Source organism: Ursus americanus, chromosome 23 (genome assembly GCF_024610735.1).
Source record: "Ursus americanus isolate L20-20 chromosome 23, mUrsAme1.1.p, whole genome shotgun sequence".
NCBI lineage: Eukaryota > Metazoa > Chordata > Mammalia > Carnivora > Ursidae > Ursus > Ursus americanus.
In genome coordinates this window covers 14,392,102-14,411,515 of record NC_142149.1, presented here as the reverse complement: position 1 = coordinate 14,411,515, position 19,414 = coordinate 14,392,102, and the positions used below count along the sequence as shown (strand labels likewise).

Genomic DNA, 19,414 nt, shown 5'->3' with positions numbered 1-19,414 from the left:
TTCCCCTCACAGCTGTGCGGGCTCTCCAGCCACAAGGAGACCACCCAGCCGGTCAGGTTCTGTTGCAACAACGGAGAACCGCCTCAGTTCCTCTGCTGGTGTAGAAGAGGGCCTCAGCTGCTGATAAAGTCAAGGCCCCACAACCTCCCGGGGGGCCCCATGTCCCTTCTGGCTGCTGAGCAACTTTCTGTCGTTCGGATCACAACCTGAAGGCACGTTACCCCCCTCCCCCCCCGTGTGAACAGTCGCTGGACCTTGTCAGTCTGAAGGACACAGTGCTCGGCCCCCACCGGCTCCTGAGCTTTCACCCAGAGTCAGGCTAGTGCTTCTCTCAGCTCAAACCTCCCGTTTGCCCTCTGAAACCTGTTTCACTGGAGAGAAATTTGCCCACACCCCTCACCTCTTCACAGATCCTCCATTTCCATGCCCTGGCAGGAGCCTGGCCCTCTTCTGAGGGTGCCTCTTTTCCCCCATTCCTCCTGAGTGGAGACTTCCCGTACCTCTGAGCTGGGTGGGCGGTGGGCATTGGCTGGCTCCTCATGGCTTCAGCATTTTGGAAGCAAGCCCACCCTCATGTGCTGTACCCCCTTAAGGCCCATGCCAACTCTCCATCTCAAGGCCATTGCCCAACCTGGGATTCCTGGAGGACTTCAGCTCTCTCTACCTCTGCCTCCCCTGCCCCCTGACTCTTGCTGCCACCCCGGGCAATCCCAGTATCTACCGGAAGACCCAGTTACACCTGAACCTCAACACCTGCTCACTTCCTCAAGCTGTAAGAGTCTTCTTCACCTTCATGCCACTACCCACCCCTGCAGCCAAATCTTACTTTGTCACAGGGCAATACTGCTCCACCTCCATATTCTTCATCTTGAGAATCTCTCCTGACACATTCCTATCTCCCTCCATCAGCCTGGACCCCAAGGTCAACCACTTTCCCATCCACTCCTCAATGTCCCTTCTTTGCACTTGCTGTGCCCACTCAGTACCCCCAACCCCAACAGGCTAGGTCTCCTCTGCAGGCTACAGCCCTCGCCACGGGCAGTTGCCTCACCTACAGTAACCCACAGATGAGATGGAGCTGAGGAGGGGCAGATCTGGCCAACAGAACCAGGGAGAGGTTTCACCTTGGAGATTCAGGGGAAGTATGGTGGAGGCTAGGAGTGACATGTCACAACTGGAATGAACTAGAAGTTGGTTCATAAAACCTTTGACCCCTGATGCAGAAGGACAGATAGTAGTAGTTAATCAGAAGACTCTTCTCCAAAGACATTTAAGGACTCCAGAGCAAAGACCTCTGCCCTCTAGCATTTAAAGCTTCCCCATATAATAACTTAAAAACAAGGCTTACCAGCTGACAAGCTCTACTCACCAACACAGGGCCTCAATAGGCTTTTTATTGCCTCATTTTTTAGTATGTGTAACCCATCAAGAATCACCAACACTTAGGAAAATCTGCAACTTGGAAAACAGAGATCAAGATAAACAAAAATTATCCAAAAGGATACAGAGATAACTTAGGGAACTGAAGACAACCTTTTAAAAAAAAGTCTAATTAGTATCCTCAAATACTAATTTCCCCATTAGAAAGGGACAGGGGTCAAGAGCCCTTGGAAATGAAAAATGATTGCTGAAACTAAGAAAAGTGTCATGGCAAATTTGGAAAATAAAGCCAGGACATTTTCCAGAAGGAACAAAATCAATGAATGTAATATAAGAAATAAACCATAAACGCCACGGAGGATCAAAGCCAGAGTTCTAACATTCTACTGTTGAAGTTGCCAGAAAATAAAAACAGAGAAAATGGAGGGGAGACAATGATTTAAAAGTTAGACAAGCCAATTTCCCCTGGCGGAAAGACAAAAACTGTTGGGTTGAAACGACTCGCCAGTGTCCAGCACGAGGAAATAAGACCCACGTGCAGACATATCTTTGGGAACAAGCAATAACGAGATTCCTCCCCAAAGTTTCCATGGAACACACTCTACTGGGGGCTGGGGGTGGGTGCTGGGGGGTCTCTGACTCAGGGCTTGACCATGTTCCTTCAGGGAGCCGGTAGCTGAGGAAACCAGATGATGAGCTCTTACTCTCACCCACTCTCCCAAGGAATGGGATGACCAGCTATTTCTCAGCCCTGGGGACTGGCTTGTGGAAACCAAGATTTTTTAAGAGTATATACAATATCAGTCCAGTTTGGATTTAAAAACTGGTACATTTATTTTTAATAGGTGAGAGTCACAGTGAAGCATTAACGGTATTTATCTTGTGACCTTCCTTTCTATACTAAGCACTATGGCCTAGATCGATGGTTCTCACACTTTGGGTTGTACCCAAATCACCTGGAAATCAAAGAATGCAGAGACCTGGGCTTGTTGAAGCAGGATAGGACCAGGGCCTGTGTCAGTTTCCCGTTTCCCACACCACGATGCTGATATGATCAAAGTTCGAAAACCACTGACCTACCTAAAAATTCTAAGACCTACAAACAATGGCACTGGGCTTTGTCATCCTGGTTACAGCAAATCCTATCTAAGAGGGCTTCCTTTTCAACCAACAAGTTCTCTACTCTCTGTCTGCCCCCCACTCCCTCTGACTGCCACACAGCCGCTCAGAGTGACAAAACATGGCTTCCATGTTGTAAGGGAAAGAAGTAAGAGCTGCGGTTGACTGTCCTTATCTCTGTCTCCTTCCTCTGCAGCACAAGAGCAAGAAGGGGGGTTTCTTAGCCGCCCAGAATGGAGGTCAGACCCTCAGCTCCACGCTTCATGGGGCTTAATTAAATTAACCAACTTCTGCCCCTTAGTCCCCACTTTGCTCTCCCCTAAAATTGTTCTGGGGAGAGTGGGTGCCAACGAGAGGAACTCTCTTTCCCACCTTCACCCTCCTCCGGTCCCCACCAACTGGATGTCCCAAGCCCTGGAAGAGACCACCATGAGCCCAGCAGGTCCTGTGGGGCCAAGGGAAGGCAGTGTGTGTGTGTGTGGGGGGGGGATGCTATTGCCCTGTCCCCTCCCACTTCCCCTGCTGCGTTCAGCCACTTCTCATCAGGGTTCACCATGAGTACCACTAACCACCAAACCATCGGGTGACCACAGGTAACCATAGAAGCCAAGCAGGACATTCAATGATGAGGGGAGGTGGGTGGATGAAAGACAGAGTAGCAGGCAAAGGAGCCGTCTCCTTTGCGCCCTCAGATTGTTGCCAGCATGAACTTTTTACCTGGCTAAAGTCACCAATGTCTCAGCACGGTCCTTCACCTTTCAGGTGACGCATAGCAGCCTTTCTCCGGGATACTTTCTACCTGCAGTGTTAGTCAAGACAGGCTCAGCTGGGCTGCGGTAATTAGACATTTCAGTGGCTTAACACAAGGGTGGGTTAGTTGTTTGGTTGATTGATTGATTGAACTGATGAGAAGTCTGTTCTGAGTCAGGTGACTTTTCAGGACAGCTTGCCTTCTGTGTGGTGCCTGCATGATTCAGGCTTCCATTTTGTGTCATCCCCACATGTGGCCTCCACAGTGGCCCGTCACTACGTCAGAGGAAGAGAGAGCTGGAGGGTTGTGCCCCAGCTCTTCAATGCTTTGGCTCAGAAGTGGCTCCGATTACTTCCCCTCCCACCCACTGGCCAGAATTAGTCATGTGCTCCAACCTAACTTCAGGCGAGGCTGGGAATGTTGTCTTCCTAGGAATCCAGCAAGAGGAAAATAAAATAAGACTTGATGAAAACATTATTATCTCTGCCACTCCAAACATCCTTTAAAAAAAAAAATTAAAGGCAATAATTCAAGATATCCTGTCAGTATATAGTGTTTTCTGGTTTTGGGTTTTTTTTTTAAAGTAGGCTCCACACCCAATGTGGGGCTTGAACTCATGACCCTGAGATTAAGAGTCACACGCTCCACCAACTGAGCCAGCCAGGCACCCCTCCTGTTGGTATATGAAAAGCCTCCAAATGGTGTTGCGGTCAATAGGAAATCTGTCTTTAATCCATCATTTCCCAAGTTTATTTGGTCATCAAGCCTTTTTCCCTAAGTGCAGTATTCCTTGGAACTAGTATTCTGAGATGCACACTTGTCCTAAATGAGTCAACTGTGGCTTGTATAACAACTTAGAACACCTGTGTCTGGAAAAGTGGACACCCCCTACAGAATCTCAGAGACCACCACCCCAGCTCCCTCCAATCGTCAACAGCTCCTTCGCAGTGCACCCCCTCCCTGCTTCCTGTGATTCACACCGAGCCAGGCAGCCTTTTCCAGGAACTCATGGCGGCGAGGGGCAGGCCTCAGCCGTAGATGCTTATTTGGAAGGGCCCCGAGTGCAACCTCTGACCCAAGGAAGAATTTCTTCCTGATCTGTTCAGGATGAGGCCTGTCCCCTCCGCTGGATTCCTCCAGAGACTCAGCCCTCGCTCACTTGCCCAGCCTTCTCAGGCTCCCATCTGGACTCTGCTCTGTTCTCAGAGGCAGCTAAGGGTGCCACCAGCTGCCCCCCTCCGTGGCCTAGGCCATTTCCAAATGCGGCCCCTGCTCTGGCTTTGCAGATCTCTGGGGACTCCAAGAGCTGTTCTGCTGCTCCGTCGAGTGGCAGGAGGCAGCCAGCGGCATCAGTGGCATCCCGAAGCCCCTCAGGCTCCCTTGGGTTTGGGCACGTCCCAGGTCCAGAGCTTCAGATGGCAGGTGTGTCTGTAGTTCTCAGGCACGCTCCTGGGGCCTTGCCGAGCCAGAGGGCTGGGACGGTGGCGGGCAGAGCAGGAGGAGCCAGTCCCCATGCTTGGTGAGCGGTCGGTCCCACGAGGCATGAAAGAGACTCTCCTCTGCTTTTTCACCAGATGGAAAGGAAGCAGCACACTGGCAGGATTCTAAATTCCAACCAGACTGGCCATCGGGCTCATTCCTTGGCGCGTGGGTAGATGGATTCTGTGCCCCTGACACACTCAGGTCAGGGCTTTCCCAGCACTGCGCTGGCCGACTTAAAGAAGTGGTTTTAACCCCTTCCTGCGCTTCTTGGTCCCAGGTCCTCCTCACTGCACACCCCCTCAAACTCTGCTGGAGTCTCATTCTCGCCCCAACCTGGCCAGCTTCCTGGAATTCACCCCAAACCAATACTTTTGGGGACTCCCTGAAGGGTTTCAAAGAACCTTTCCCCGCACCCACCAAGGAGGACGTTCCAGCCCCCTGGGCTGTGCCGCGGACACTGGGGGGCAACGGCATCCCTCCAACCCCCTAGTCAGCTGCTCACCCTCACCATCCAGACCCCCACAGGCAGGAAGACGGCCGGAACGACCCCTTGTCTGAGAGTGGGGATCAAGTCTTTAAGAAGACAAAGCCGACTTCCAGGTCTAAAACTACCTTTATTTGTGGTTGGCGCCACATAAGACGCTATCATCCATCGGCAGAATTATAAAACTGTACAGGAGGTACAAAAATAGGCTGTTTAACTTAGATAATTACCCTCACATCAAGCTTTAAAAATACACATAAAAATTGTACAATCTGGCAGTTTATAAAATATAAAGCTAAAAAGAGGATTGTAGGTTCACAGAGAGGATTCGATCACACAATTAACAGATACCCATTAAACAACTGTCCACAGAGAAGACACAATGGCACAGAATTAAAAAAAAAAAAATCACTCAAAAATGAAAATTTTTACCCTGACCAAAATTTTCACCCTTCAATGATAAAACTACTGTGAGGCGTCCATCCCACGGAAGGATACAGTATAACTTGTCCTTTTCCAGTTTTAGAATGGTCAGGGGGGTGTTGTCCAAAACAAATCTGATGTGCTTTAAAAGCAAGTGCAAGTATAGCTGGATATACGTCAGAGTAAAAATTAAATAAATATAAATAGGTTAAATAAATAGGTCATCGCAAAAAGAACACTATGTAAGGTTTGCATCTGAGAATGCCGCATGGTTGACTGGTAATGCTTTCTAGGTAAGTGGGGACGCCCCCGTCACAGCTTTTGGGATACTGAAAAGGAACACTGTACCCGCCAAACACACAGAGCACAGGCTGAGGCGAGTGGGATGGGGACTTTGGCCGGAAGTGGAGGTTAAGGCTGCCTCAGGGCGAGGCTCACTGCAGATGCGTTCTTTGTGGTTGTCCAATGAATACAGGAAGGATTCACGCGCAGATACAAAAAACTGGAACCAGGGTTACTCATGGGGGAGATCACGGTTTCATCAAGAAAACAAAGTACAGGATGAGGAGACACTTTGGTTTAAAAGATTATGGTCCAGCCTTGGAAGGTGGAATTTTGGCTCATCTGTGTGGGACACCCAGTGACTTTCCTCCAGGAAAGGCCAATGCCAGGCCAGACTCGGCTACAAGGACGGCTCCAGGATGGTGAAGGAATCAGCAAGGAGAAGACACTGGGATGCATGAAGAAAAGGGAGTTTAGACACTAAATGAGCAGAGACAACACTAAAGAGAATGTGAAGAGGCTCTTTACAGGTGCACTGTGTTCTCTCTTCCAGCTCTCGTGGCCAGGAGGCAGCGGAGAGAACCAGCCTACCTTCCACAAGGACCTCCAGGCTGCGGACCCAATACACAGAGCGGGAGAACGAGAGCAGACTCAGGAAACCCAAACCCGGCCGAAGTCCAACTTCTGAAGAGACAGCAACCAAGAGGAGAAAGGCCTACAACCCAGAGGCCCCCCCACATCTGCGAGAGGTCAGATCAGCAGCCAACACATCTTTCACTGCAGTGAGAAAGAACTGCAATGGCCAACAAATAATATTCACACAAAACCTTACCAAAAGTTGATTCTGATCAAGACCTTTCTTCTAGAGTTGGTTGAAAGAAAATACTTTGCTGGCCCACTAACCTGTGGATCTTCCAATACGTGTAACGGGTCAGAGTGAGGTCTCACGGGAAAGAGCCTAGGACGGCTATGGCACGGGGGCGCGGGGAGCCCCTCTGCACCCAGGGTTTTAGATCTGCCACCAGATGATTTAGTGACTTCCCACGGACACCAATGATCCCCCAAAGTGCAAGTGCTCTGATGCCCTAGTGACATGTGAGCTCTCGGTGAACTGCAGTTAGAAAGACTCAAGAAGCAACAAGAGAAATTCTGGCAGGCGGGCCAAAGACAGATTCAGCACAGGATTTAATGAGAGCGGCCCTGGGATTCCCAACAGATGTGACTAAATTCTGTCATAAAAATGAAGGTAGTGTACTTCTAAAAAGTTAAACAGCCTTCCAGGAATCGTGCTACAGATCAAACAGCTCCACCACGACAGGATACACGAGGCTGCGGAGCTCTGTTCTAGCAAAGGACTGACACCTTCTCAGGCCGCAGAGCACAACAGGAAACCAGGATTCTAGAGACGAGAGCGCAATGGGGCAGGATGCCCGAGCCGTTTTCATGACAAGGGTCCACGTGAGACCTCTTCAAACCACCTGAGGGACTGAGGAGTGACCAGGTTCCTGAAAGTGTTGGCGAGAAGGCTGATGGAGGACGGCTTTTCCCGGAGCACTGATCTTTACTGTTTTTCGTGTCTCTCCCTCTACGCGCTCACGAAAGCAGAGGTTTTGCCTATATCTGGTTCACCTCTGCGTCCCCAGCCCCCGGGATCCGGCCTGGCTTACACCGTGAGTACTCACTATCAAATACATCGAATACGTGAGTTTGAGAAGGTGGGTGGTTAGAAACAAAGACGAGAAGCAGAAAAGGCATTTAAAAAACAGTTTTCCTGGAGACAAGCTGAGCCTGTACAGAGAGAGGACACAAATGCTTGGTGGCCAGAAGTGACCTGGCTACTCCCCCAAGGACACTGTTCGGCCACAAGACGGAAGTAGCGCAGAGATCTGACAGCCTGCCCATCACTGGTGCACGTTCTCTATCTGATTGCCCGGGGGAAGGGGGACATCACCACTCAAGCCCGGCAGCAAAGTGACCGCAGAGCCTTAGAGACACTGGCGTGGATGCAGCAGAAAGGGGAGAGGACAGGCATCTGGCCATGTTCCTGAAAAGCGGAGGGTGTGGCAGAAGACTCCAAGATGCCAGCCAAAAACGCCAGGGTCCCAAGGTCTAGATGAGGTAACCAATGAAGATGGAGGATGATGTAGACATAGGATAATGTGAATTTAAGAAAAAAAGTGACTCCAGACGTTATGGAAGGAAAGGAAATGAATTCTATGAAGACAGAAGGAGAGCTTTTGATGAGTGGCCCTCAGTCAAGTCCACCACCAGGAAGCATCTCACAGAAGAAGAAACAGGGAGTTCTTGATCAGTCAGTAACATCCTTACTCCTGAGTGGCATCTCCGAGCTCGCCAGCACTGAATGAAGTGCGGGGATCCACTCCCCCAGCTGGACAAAGGACACGGGGGACATCTCTACACTGTACCCTGATCACATTTAACCGCTAAGGCTCTCGGTAGAGAAAAGACAGGAATTTTTAACTGAAACTAAAGTTAAAAACTATACTAATTTCAGCAAAAAAAGATGGTATCGACATAATTTAGGGACTATCTATTGAAGTTGTTTAATGGATGTATATAGCCTTGCTATAATGTTTTACTCCGTAGCATCACAGCATGTTCTGAACATGAACGCTCTTTCTGGAGGGATGGAGACCTTTGGTACCACACAAAACAGAAAGTGTATTACGTATCCTGCATTATCTTCTTCACAAGTAAGCCTCAAGTTCAGCTTACTTATGCTAATGCAGCCTTCTACAGTATGATCAAAATATAGTTATTAAAAATCTGCCAAGAGAAACACAAAAGCCTGCCCACGAAGCACATGGTGACCCTGGCCTCCACCCCCGACCCCCCGGCCCACCCTGCTGGCTCCAGGGACGGAGGAGCCTCATTGCCCACTTGCTGGCCCAGGACTCCCCAGGGTGGCCGTGAGTGTCCCATCTGGCGTGCTCCCCTCTGGTCCCAAAGGCCCGTTCCTGCCTGGGTCCCGCTCTTCTTGATGGGGAACTTCTCACGTCTTGCCCCAAATGCTCCTAAACATCTCCCAAATCCACCAAAGGCCACCAATGCACTGGGCTACTGTGGCTCAGGACAGAGCGTCCTCTTCGTTTCTAAGAGATCTGCGGACACGGCCTCGTCTTCCAGTGTGCGGTGCTGACCTGTCCCAGTGCTGCGCCTCACACTCAAGACTCTCGCTGCCCCCAAGGAACACTGGTTATAGCGACCCGGGAAACTCGGGACGCGTTCGTGATGAGTGAGGCATCTCCGATCCCCAGGAACGACACCCTCTGAACGACTTCCTCCTCCTCAACACCTCTCACCTCTGGAGCCCCACTTCGAGCAGAGGCTGCACTTAGTGCCTCTCAGCCTGGCTGGTCCCGCACGCAGGCAAAACGCAGGATTCCCTCCTCTCTCTTCCTTACAGGCCCACAGGCTGACATCAAACAGGAAGTTAAAAAAAAAAAAGTGTAGGTCTGAAGCAAGTGCGTCCAGGAGAAGGCGGAGGATGCTTCTGTCACTGCCTCTGGGATGGGCCCTCCCTGGCAGAGGACTCCCGACTATAAAGCTTTCGTGGCCAACATCTTCCCAGCTCCCTACAGGTCAGAAGGGGTCATGGTTCCCACTTCCTGGGGTTGGCATCATCCCGCTGGCTGCAGAGTGGCAGCTCAAGGCACTTGGTTTGGGAGCCTGGTCTCCCTGCTAAGCCGGGAGGCGTCAGGCTCGGACTTGTAGAGACCAGGCCCTCAGTCACAGCTGGGGCCACCAGAATGGAGGGCCACCCTGGCTCAAAGGATGTCTGGAGTCACTGGAGGCCGGGGCTCTGGGGGCTCGTGGAAGTAGTAGGGCTGGAAGAGCCGCTCGTGGCTGCACGGCTCCATGGCCCGGTAGGTGTGGGACAGGAGGTAGGGGAAGCGGGACGTGAAGTAGCGCACGAAGTCGTCGGGGAGGGAGCCCAGCGTCTCCCGCACCTCCGCGGGGAGCTCCCGGTAGTGGTGCTTCTGCAAACAGGCGGACACACAGACATGGACGTTAGCAGCTGGAAAGCCCAGGAAACACTGGTAAAAGATCCTCTTGCTAGTCAAGGAAGATGAAACGTTAGTTGGTTCTCTGTCAAGAAGAAAAGGCTCAGGGACTCAACAGTCCACCTGCCTACCTTGCCTGCTTCCCCTCATTCAGGAGGACGCCTCAGAGCCGAGTCAGGCCTAGGGCTGGGGAGGCAGGAAGGAGCTTCCCTACGGAGCGGCCCACTGGCCAGGCCTGTGTGGGAAGGTCCCCATCAAGGGAGTTTATACCGAGCTGTCTCAGGCAGGAACAGGACGCATACAAATCAGCAGAGACCACAAATGACACCAGCATCAGACAGCTTGCTTCCTAGAGCAGAGCTCCTCACCTCAACATCATGGAAGAGAAAATCCGTCTAAGGGAACAAGTTGGCCTTGCGAGGTCAGAATTCTAGTAGGAATGGAAGGATCCACAGAGAACAGAAAGAAGGAAGGTGGCCATACCCCTGTCACTGGGCTCACCGGGGCTTCACGGCCCTTACCTTGTTTCTCATGGCTCGGAGGAGGTCTCGGACGGAGCCACCTTTATAGGTTCTGAATTTCCGCAGATCTAGGAAAAAAAACAAGGAATGCAATGTAACAAACCCATTTCGAAAGAAGAAAATTCCCGGGGCTCCTGGGGACCAAGCTATCAGACTGAAACACAACAGAACCACGCCATGCTTGTGGCTGACAGGAGTGTATCCCCCAGAATGAGCTTGACCGAGGGCAATGCTAGCCTGAATTCCACCTCCGGGTCGCCCTACTAGCACGAATAACCATTAAGAGCATGGCACCATTGCTAAACTGTCATTGGGAGAGACAAAAATGAACCCCACATCAGTGTCACGAACCCCAGAGGACACACCCACGAAAGCCTCAACCCCTCGAGGAGGATCTGGAGCCCAAAGAGCCTGGAGCTGCCAGTTCCACATTCACTTCTTGGAAATGGCTGCTGCTCTTGAAATGTTTCTGCCAACATTTACGGTCGGGGCTTCGGCGTGGTCACCTGTCTGCAGGGGGACGGTGATGTTCTCCCTCCAGTCCATCTTCACCACAGCTCTCCCACCTCGCTCCAGCTGCTTCACTATCGGGCCGTCCAGGGACTCCTTCTCTATTCGGTCACTCACATCCTGTAAGGGTGACAAGGGCAGCAGATGACGGTCAGCATGTGGAGAACCGGAAGCTGGAGAAGCGACACACCAAGTCACAGAATGGTCGCTGCCACGTGACCAGCAGCAAGGTTGTGCCTCTGTCCCTCCTGATCCGTCACCCTCTCCCTGGGAGCAGCCCTGTCTGTGGTTCACTGGGGAGAGACCCACGCAGACCATCTCCATGACAGGGGGAGATGTCACACCTCTCCACGAACCCTAATCCCCACCCATGTCTCACCCCTGTGCACATGTACCCCGTCCCACACGGAGCCGTAGGCGCAGTCAACGTCCAGCAATGAACGATAGCAACAAAAGCTCAATTTTGATTTACATCTTGGGCTTTTCTGTCTACCCCGGGAAACAGGACATGCTCAGATCCACAGCCGGTCAGCACTCCTCATACAGTTAGAAAAGAAAGATGAAGCTCTCTTTTAGAAGAAGAAAGTTGCTGACGAGAGTGTGGGCTCCAGAGGCCCTGCCTTGGCCTTGAGCCCTGCCCCGCGTCTGAGGACCACAGCCCGAGCATGAGCTCCAGCAGCTGAGGACACGGAGCGATGAGCCCCACACATTATCATGCGGCACAGACTCACTGGCCGTAGTCCTGTCCTTCTTTAATGAAGATGAAGCCAGACTGGCTGACTCTCAAACTTACAGTGACTAGAGGAAAGCCCTGGAGGGATTAGATGGCCGCTCTGGACGCTGTGGGGACACACACTTCTGCCACAAAGCGGTTACGGCTAGTTGATACAACCGGAGGCAGGTGTGTTCACAAGATAGAGGACTTGGAAAAATGAAGAGTTTAAATCCCAAACCACAGTGGGCTGGAGGTCCCTTTGTGTGAGCTTTATTCCTGCTCTACATCTTGTCATCATCAAAGGAACCTGGTTAGTTTTCAGGAGTCCCCTGAGGACACCTGACCTCCAAACTGTAATGTTATGACCCATGGAACACAGTGAACAATCCTAATGTTGTCCATGCCCACCGCTGCCATGGAAAATGGCAGAAACCCTCCCCTTCCCAATCCATCCAAATACTTCCAAGCACCTGCCACGTGCCAGGCAGTGGAGACACAGCCATGTACCGGAAATCAAGCACTTCCGCCCTCAAGGAGCTTACATGTCGGGGGCTAAGGCTCTAGTCAGACTCCAGCACAGAGTGATGGTCACTCCTAAACCCAAGCTTCACTCTGACCCAGACCCAGGAGGAAAAGCACTGCGCCCCTGTGCCTGCTTCCAGAGCTGGTGTGCTGGGTACGATTGTTCAGACAAGCTGTGCTGAACTGACACCAGGGAAAACTTGAGAAACACGTTCTTTTTCCACAAAAACCACCGGGCAGGCAATACCACAAAGCCTTAAAACAGCCAAACCACCGATGGAGCTCATCTCTACTGACCCTATAATCTCACGTCTCAGAATCCATCTGGACAAAGATTAGGTAAAAGAGGATAGAAAAAAATCCAACATAAGTGAATGTTTAGACTTAGGAGACTGGAATGAGATTATATAATGCCTAAAATATGCTTCACCGTAATCTGGGGTGTGGAGTTGGGGAGAGAGTAGAGGTTCAGTTAACAATTGCTGGAGCTGGTGGATGGGTAGAGGGGAGTTCATGAGAGCATTCCCTCTACTTTTGTGTATATTTGAAAGTTCCCATAAGGTTTTTAAATTATGGCACATCCACAGGACAGAGTACTAGAGTCATTAAAATTTTAGAACTTCAACACGATAAAATAGTATGTTAAAATACTACATTAAATACTATATTAATAAGATGCTACTATTAATACTGTAATAAAATACTATATCAAAATATTAAGTACTGTGGGAAAAAAAGGATATAAAATTGTATATACAGTCTGACCCTAATCGCACTTTCATCTATATGAAGAAAATACGTCAACCATGGTTTTCTCTTGGTTATGGGATTAGGAGTCATTTGTTTCTTTCTCTCTCTTTTTTTTTTTTTGCTATATTTTTTAAAATCTAGGAGAAATTAAATGAAGGCTTTTGATTAAAAAAATACCCCAAAGGCCCAAAACCCGAGAGGCCTGCCTGAAAGAACTGGAGCTGCTTTTCCAGGCTCCAGAAGAACGGGTGTTTCAGCACGTGCTTCGCCGAAGGGCGTTTCTGAGGATCCATTGCGATCATCTTCTCTATTAATTCCCGGGCAATGACATCCTCTGCAGAGGAGGAAAATGAGCAAGTAACTCATTAACACTGGCCCACCGTCACAGTGAAATACCCAAACCTCAACAGCGCGCGTGCCTCTCGATTCAACATCCCACTGACAGGAGCTCATTGCAGTAATGGAATTAAGACTGTGCACAAACTTCAGCTGATATGGGGAGTTCTCACTGCGCAGTCTGTGAAAAGGAGTATAGAAATACCCACTAGCGGAGGCCCGGTAACGCTGCCTCCAGGTCCTGGGCTGTGCTCTTAAAGTGATGCCCTGTGGAGCACCGAGCAACACGGAGAGGGATTCGATGGCACGTACGATTTACCTCCATGTTTTACCAAAGGGTGCACACATGTCTAATTAGACAGCTGGAACAAGATATACAAAGGTATTAATAGCAGGAATTCATCACTGTGTAATGGGATTGTGCGTCTTGATGCTAACCTACAGTTTCTACAGGGAATAAGGAAAATTAATCCATGAGCAAAACAAGTTAGTTTTAATTTTTTTTTTCCTTAAAGATTTTACTTATTTGACAGAGAAAGCATGCATGTGCGAGCAGGGGGAGGGGCAGAGGAAGACGGAGAGAGAGAATTCCTAAGCAGACGCCATGCAGAGTGCAGAGCCCAACGTGGGGCTTGATCTCACGATCCTGAGATCATGACCTGAGCCGAAATCAAGAGACGCTTAACCAACTGAGCCACCCAGGCATCCCAGTTTTAATTTTTTAGAAAGGTGGCACTGAGTATCATGGGTCAATTGTAACACAGGAAACCCTGAAGTTGGGAAGAAAGACTTGTTGCCCCTGCACCCGGAGAGCAAGACCCAGCCTGTCTGTCCCCAGCCCAGACCGCACCCACTGACCACTGGCCTGCACACAAGAGTTCACAGAGCATGGACTGTTTTCCTGAACGTTGGTGCACGAAGGGACCTCAGGTTACTTAACCCTCACAGGTCACGAGCAGGAAAGCAGAGGTCCCCAAAGGGGCCCTTGTCCAGGTCACACAGGTCATTGGGTGACCTGCAGGCACCTCAGAGCTGCCTGGCTTTAGGAGGAGGTGCTCCAAAGACAACCTACCCAAACTTCCACCAGCTTTGGAATGAGTCACCAACTCATGGAGGCCCACAGGGCAAGCAGCTGGAAAGAAGGGCCTCTGGGGGCACAGAGCCAGCACCCTCCCAGGCCACAGGGTCCATCTGGGCAGCTGGAGTAGCTCCCAACCCCTCCCATCCTGCGACCCACTCACCGTGCTTCTCGGGGTGCAAGCAGTCGAGGCTGTAGGCACCCAGGAGGATGTTGGCCTGCCGCTGCAGGGACTTGCCAAAAGGGTGGCTGCCCTCCGATATCACGTAGTAAAAGACACAGCCCGCAGAGAAGATGTCTACTGTGTAGGTCTGAAAAGAGATGCAGGGTGTGAGAGACTTCTGGAGAATTCTCATCCTCACTCAGCAGCAGTGAGGACGGGAGTGTTGCTGCTGCTTCTCCCACCTTGAAGGGGTCCCAGGAGACTCAACTAGCACATTGGAAGTGCTCAGGGCCACACCGGCCCCCTGCAAGGGCTGCGGGAGTGTGGTGTTCACAACAGGGAACATGGGCTCTAGAGCCGATGGGCTGGGGCTGGAAGTGATTGGAAAAGTTGGGGGGCAGGGGTTCAGCAATTGCCCACATTTGTCGCTTTCATTCGTCTGAACAGGAGACCATGTGGAAAGTGCCAGGAGCATGCTGTTCACACTAAAGCTCTTTGACAAAGGAACGTTATTCTCCAGCTCCATGTGCCACAGGCCCAAGTCTTGAATTCGGACGCTGTGACTCCTGAAGAGGCAAGAGGCTGAGAGCTGTGACCAGTACTCACCGGGTTGTCCTTGCAGTCTTCGCTCAGCATCTCTGGAGCAATCCAGCCTTCTGTGCCCGGCACTCCTGAGCGGCGGCTGAAACTGTGCCTGCCGACCGCCAGCTTCTTGCAGAGGCCGAAGTCCGAGATCATGGCCTTGATCCTGCCATGTGCGTTGGGCATGGAGAGGAGAATGTTGTGGGGCTTCAGGTCTCTGTGAACTAACAGAACGCTGCAGATTAGTCCCATATTTACCATGAGTAATGTCAGGGAGTGCACCTTCTCAGACTCCCAGTGGGCCTGTTGCCACCTCTAAGGGTTCTGGAATGTGACTATGAAAGATTCCTCCTAGAATTCTTATTGTCAAAAGGCCACCTAAAAAACCCCACGTGCATACCAGCGATGAAGCACAGATTCTCAGCAGAGGGAGGGACCACACCAGCAGTCGGCCACCCCCCCACCCCTGCCAGCCGGGGTGCAGCCTGGGAAAGGGAAGCTTCTCACCAATGTTGAGGGAGTGCAGATGGGCCAGGCCTGAGGTGGTCTGTTGCAGCAAGGTGATGGGCTCCAGGCCGAGGTGGGCAAAGTCCTTCTGCTCCACGTACTGCAAGAGACATGATAGCCAGGTCATGCGCAAAGCCCCTCCCCAGGGAAGGGCCCCTCCGCAGAGCACTTTCTTTCTTTCAAGTGATTCAATTTTATTTAGAAAAGTTCTGCCTGCAGCTTTTTGCTTTAGTTAACGTTTGGGATCAGGTCAGCTCATTTTCTTTGATCCTATTTTAAGAAAGAAATGGGAAGTTTTACTGACAACATTCTCTGCCCAAATCCACATTTGCCAACAGACTTTCTCCTGAAGCCACAGGCTAACTTAAATAACCAAAAGTTCTGACAGACTAGTGTACAGTGGTTAAGGTAAGAAGGCAAGGAATGCAAGTTCATGGCCTTATATAAGTAAACCTGCAAGTGCAGCCAGCTAATACAAGACAGGCTCACGGCGAACCTGGAAACTGAGCAAAAGGAGTTCGCTGGAGGATTGCAATGACCTAACTCCTCAACCAGCATCCTCCAACCCCACGCCAGCCCTGACCAGCGATGGTCAACTGCAGGGTTTCCTGGAGGCGCAGGGAGACAGGCACCAACTGCAACCAAAGACTGCCCCACCCAACTGAAGTCGAGGTGCTGACAATGCTCTCCATTTGGACTGTTTGTGGTTAAATGGGCGTGTGCCCGTCAAATGCACCAAACTGTTCACTGAAATGAGGATGCTGTGTTGTACCTTCAATAAAGTGAATATAAAGAAATAAAAAGGCATTGCAGTCCCTCGAGCTGCCAGGAGGGAGGCTGCAGAGGCCCTGGCAAAGCTGCCCCCGGGGCCCGCACCTCCTGCAGGGTGGCCGCACACAGCTCGATGGCAATGTACTGGAACTGCCGGTCCCTCTCCGTGCAGAAGTAACGGATCACGTTGGGGTGCTCATCCGATTCTCGAAGCAGCTGGACTTCCCGGTCTGCGAAACTGAAACACTCGGGGAGGATCCTCTTGACGGCCACGTCGCGGTTGTCAAACATGCCCCTGAGGACAAGGATCGGGGGCTGGGTTGGAGGGGCAAGCCAGGCTGGAAGATGAGAGACCCACGGTGTACCCTGTCCCGTGAGGCAGCAGCCACCTCATGAGCCTCACGGCTCTGACCAGCCACCGGGTAGCCAGCACTTCCTCCCCAGAGGTGAACTGCGCTGTGGCCACCGCTATGACCCTGCTGCACCCCTGGAACCTGGCCTGCCACCTGCAAGCTGCCAGGTACTTGGACAGGAGGCGAAGTCACAGAGCTCTCAGATCCACTCACCGGTACACAATCGTGCCCTCAGCTCCGTGACCCAGCACATCCTTGGGACAGAATGAAATTTTCCCGACTATCACCATGCTGGTTTCCTCATCTGGGACAAAACAGGAAGAAGAAGTTGTTTTAAACAAACATAATCTAAAATACCTTGAGGCTAGAATGGTGCGAGCTTCCTGAGCTCAGATTCAGAGACGGGATCTCTTAGGCGGTATGTTCCCAGCCCGCGGTAAGCGAGAGCCAGCAGGGTCCACCCCCACTGACACCCAAGACCATAGCTTCCCTGCATCCTGCCCTTTGTCAGGAGATGGGGCTCGCCACAGACGCACCTACGATTTGTGGCTGAAGGCTTCAGGGAGCGGCAGTGGACGTGCAAATGAAGAGGCCAGGAGGAGCCTCCAGTGTGAGACTGGGGCTCAGGTCTCTTGCACGAGCTCTGCATCCACCCCCTCAGAAGATTGCCCTGATGGCCAGTCTGAGGCAGCTCCCCAGAGGAATGGGGGTCAACAGCGGCACTGTTACACTTGGCCACGGGCTGGCCTCAGGAACGCTCTCAAGCCAGATATCAGTGCACCTCCAGCTTGCAGCAACTGCTAGCCCTTACGGAACAAGATGGAGGGAGGGCAAGGTGGTCCCCCAAAGGGCCCTGAGGGGGAAAGGCCCTGGGGTGGTGTGGAAGCCCAGCTGCCACAGTGACAAGGAATTAGGTGAGAACATGGTGAACCCTTAGAAACCCTCAGAAACGGCGCTCTATAATCCCATGGAGACTCCCCGGGAGGACCTAGTACTTTATGGTTCTCAGACTGTGTTCAAACTGAAGAGAAAACAGCACCAAAATAGCAACTTGCCTTACCCTCATCATCCTGCTCCAGGAAGGGGCTGGCGCCAGCCTTGGAGGCAGAGCCACTGGAGTGGAGTGAGTGGTTGGAGGCTCTGGGGGACGTGCTGGGGCTGCTGGTGCCTGAGCTCTCGGAGTACAGGCCAGACGAGTCCAAGAGCTCAGCATCTTGAGACACGTCTCCAGGTGGATGGAAGGGCAGCTGCTGCTGCTGCAGGAGCTGGATTTTCTCTAGTTCCTTCTGGAACTGCTGGTGCTGGAGCTGCTGCTGCTGATGCATGCTCTGGGAAGAGAAACACACAGATAAGTGCAGCCCGCTCCCCCCAGGGGCACAGGCGGGCCGGTAGGCGAGGCTCCCTGTGGCAGAGGAAGCAGGTACCCTTTATGGGATCCCTACAGGGCGGTCCGAGACCAGTGAGAAGGCACAGGAGGCAGGATGGGTTCAATGACTGGGGCTCTTCTTGCCAGTTAAGATTTCCCAGGACGGCCCATTCCCCCTGCTGGAAGGGCCTGGCAGGGGCAAGAGGGAAGGCTCGGCTGTAGGTGGGCCTGGGCCTGATGAAAGGGGGGGGGGGGGGTCCATTCAATTCTAAAATTCTGGGACTTTTATGAAAGTCTGGGAGTTGTTCCAAACATGGAACCCAACAGAGCACGGTGGATACAGGAAGCCTTGGGCTTGCTGTCTGCTATGGTTGTGCACTTGATAGAGGCGAGCACATAGATGGTAACTGACCCAGACAGGCAGAGGAAGCAGCTGGGGCTCACAACCTCACAGCCATCTTCCCACAGCCACACAGCCAGGATGTGGCTGAAACATGTGGCCTGGCCAAGTCCCACTCCCCCCATTTCATCACGTTGCCTTCCCCACCTACCCTACGGCTCTCATCTATTTCGAAAAATTCGTTCTGTCATAATTTGAAGTAGCCGTGATCCATGATTACTACCTGGGCACTGAAGGGATGGCTGTGTAGTGCCCACCCCACCCCGGCTGGGAGTTTTTTGGCTCTCATGTACACTCCCACACTCTATCTCTGAACTTGGGTTCAAATTCTGGAAATGCTGTCTACCAGCTGAGTAACCTTGGGGAAGTTATTTAAGTTCCCCAGAGCTTAGCTTCATTTGTGGGTGGGGCACAGCAATAATGACCTCATAGAACTGAGTGAGGTAAAATATAAAACAATGCAGGTGAACCCATCTGCACAGATCAAAGGGTCTGTCATTCCCATTCCTGTATGGGACAGGAGCTTCCCGGACACTAGTATTTTAAGGTGATGGCACTTCAGTGCTCTGAGCAACCTGATGAAGGAATATTCTAGAATGTTTTATCCATCCAACAACCTATTCAACTACATATTCTTAGCTCACTCATTTCCAATAGAAAGTGGAAGGAATGCCACCTTTTTCACTCTAGCTGGTATCTCTCACAGGCAGTTTGTAAGGGAGGAAAGTTAAGTGCATTTTCATCTATCATGCCTATTCTTAGAAAGGAAAATACAATTGACTATTCGAAATGATCCGCAAAAGCCAAGTTTATAAATCAGCTTTTATAATCAGTTAACTCTAACACATGGGTAAAAAACTGTCCTTTCCTGAGAAGCTAGTGTCTTTTTTAACT

General features: G+C 51.4%; 1 protein-coding gene across 1 annotated transcript in view; it reads right to left on the bottom strand.

Annotated features, from left to right (window-relative positions):
• Positions 1-5,326: 5,326 nt before the first annotated feature.
• ERN1 (endoplasmic reticulum to nucleus signaling 1) overlaps positions 5,327-19,414 on the bottom strand; it is a 76,166-nt gene continuing 62,078 nt past the window's right edge. Inside the window, exons 13-22 of the mRNA XM_045813941.2 lie at positions 17,815-18,082; positions 16,968-17,058; positions 16,507-16,696; positions 15,631-15,730; positions 15,148-15,347; positions 14,542-14,689; positions 13,171-13,298; positions 10,974-11,097; positions 10,468-10,535; positions 5,327-9,922 (exon numbers count right to left, since the gene is read on the bottom strand). Of these exons, the coding sequence (XP_045669897.2) occupies positions 9,710-9,922; positions 10,468-10,535; positions 10,974-11,097; positions 13,171-13,298; positions 14,542-14,689; positions 15,148-15,347; positions 15,631-15,730; positions 16,507-16,696; positions 16,968-17,058; positions 17,815-18,082 (1,530 nt within the window). The 3' untranslated portion in view covers positions 5,327-9,709. The remainder of the gene's footprint in view (positions 9,923-10,467; positions 10,536-10,973; positions 11,098-13,170; positions 13,299-14,541; positions 14,690-15,147; positions 15,348-15,630; positions 15,731-16,506; positions 16,697-16,967; positions 17,059-17,814; positions 18,083-19,414) is intronic.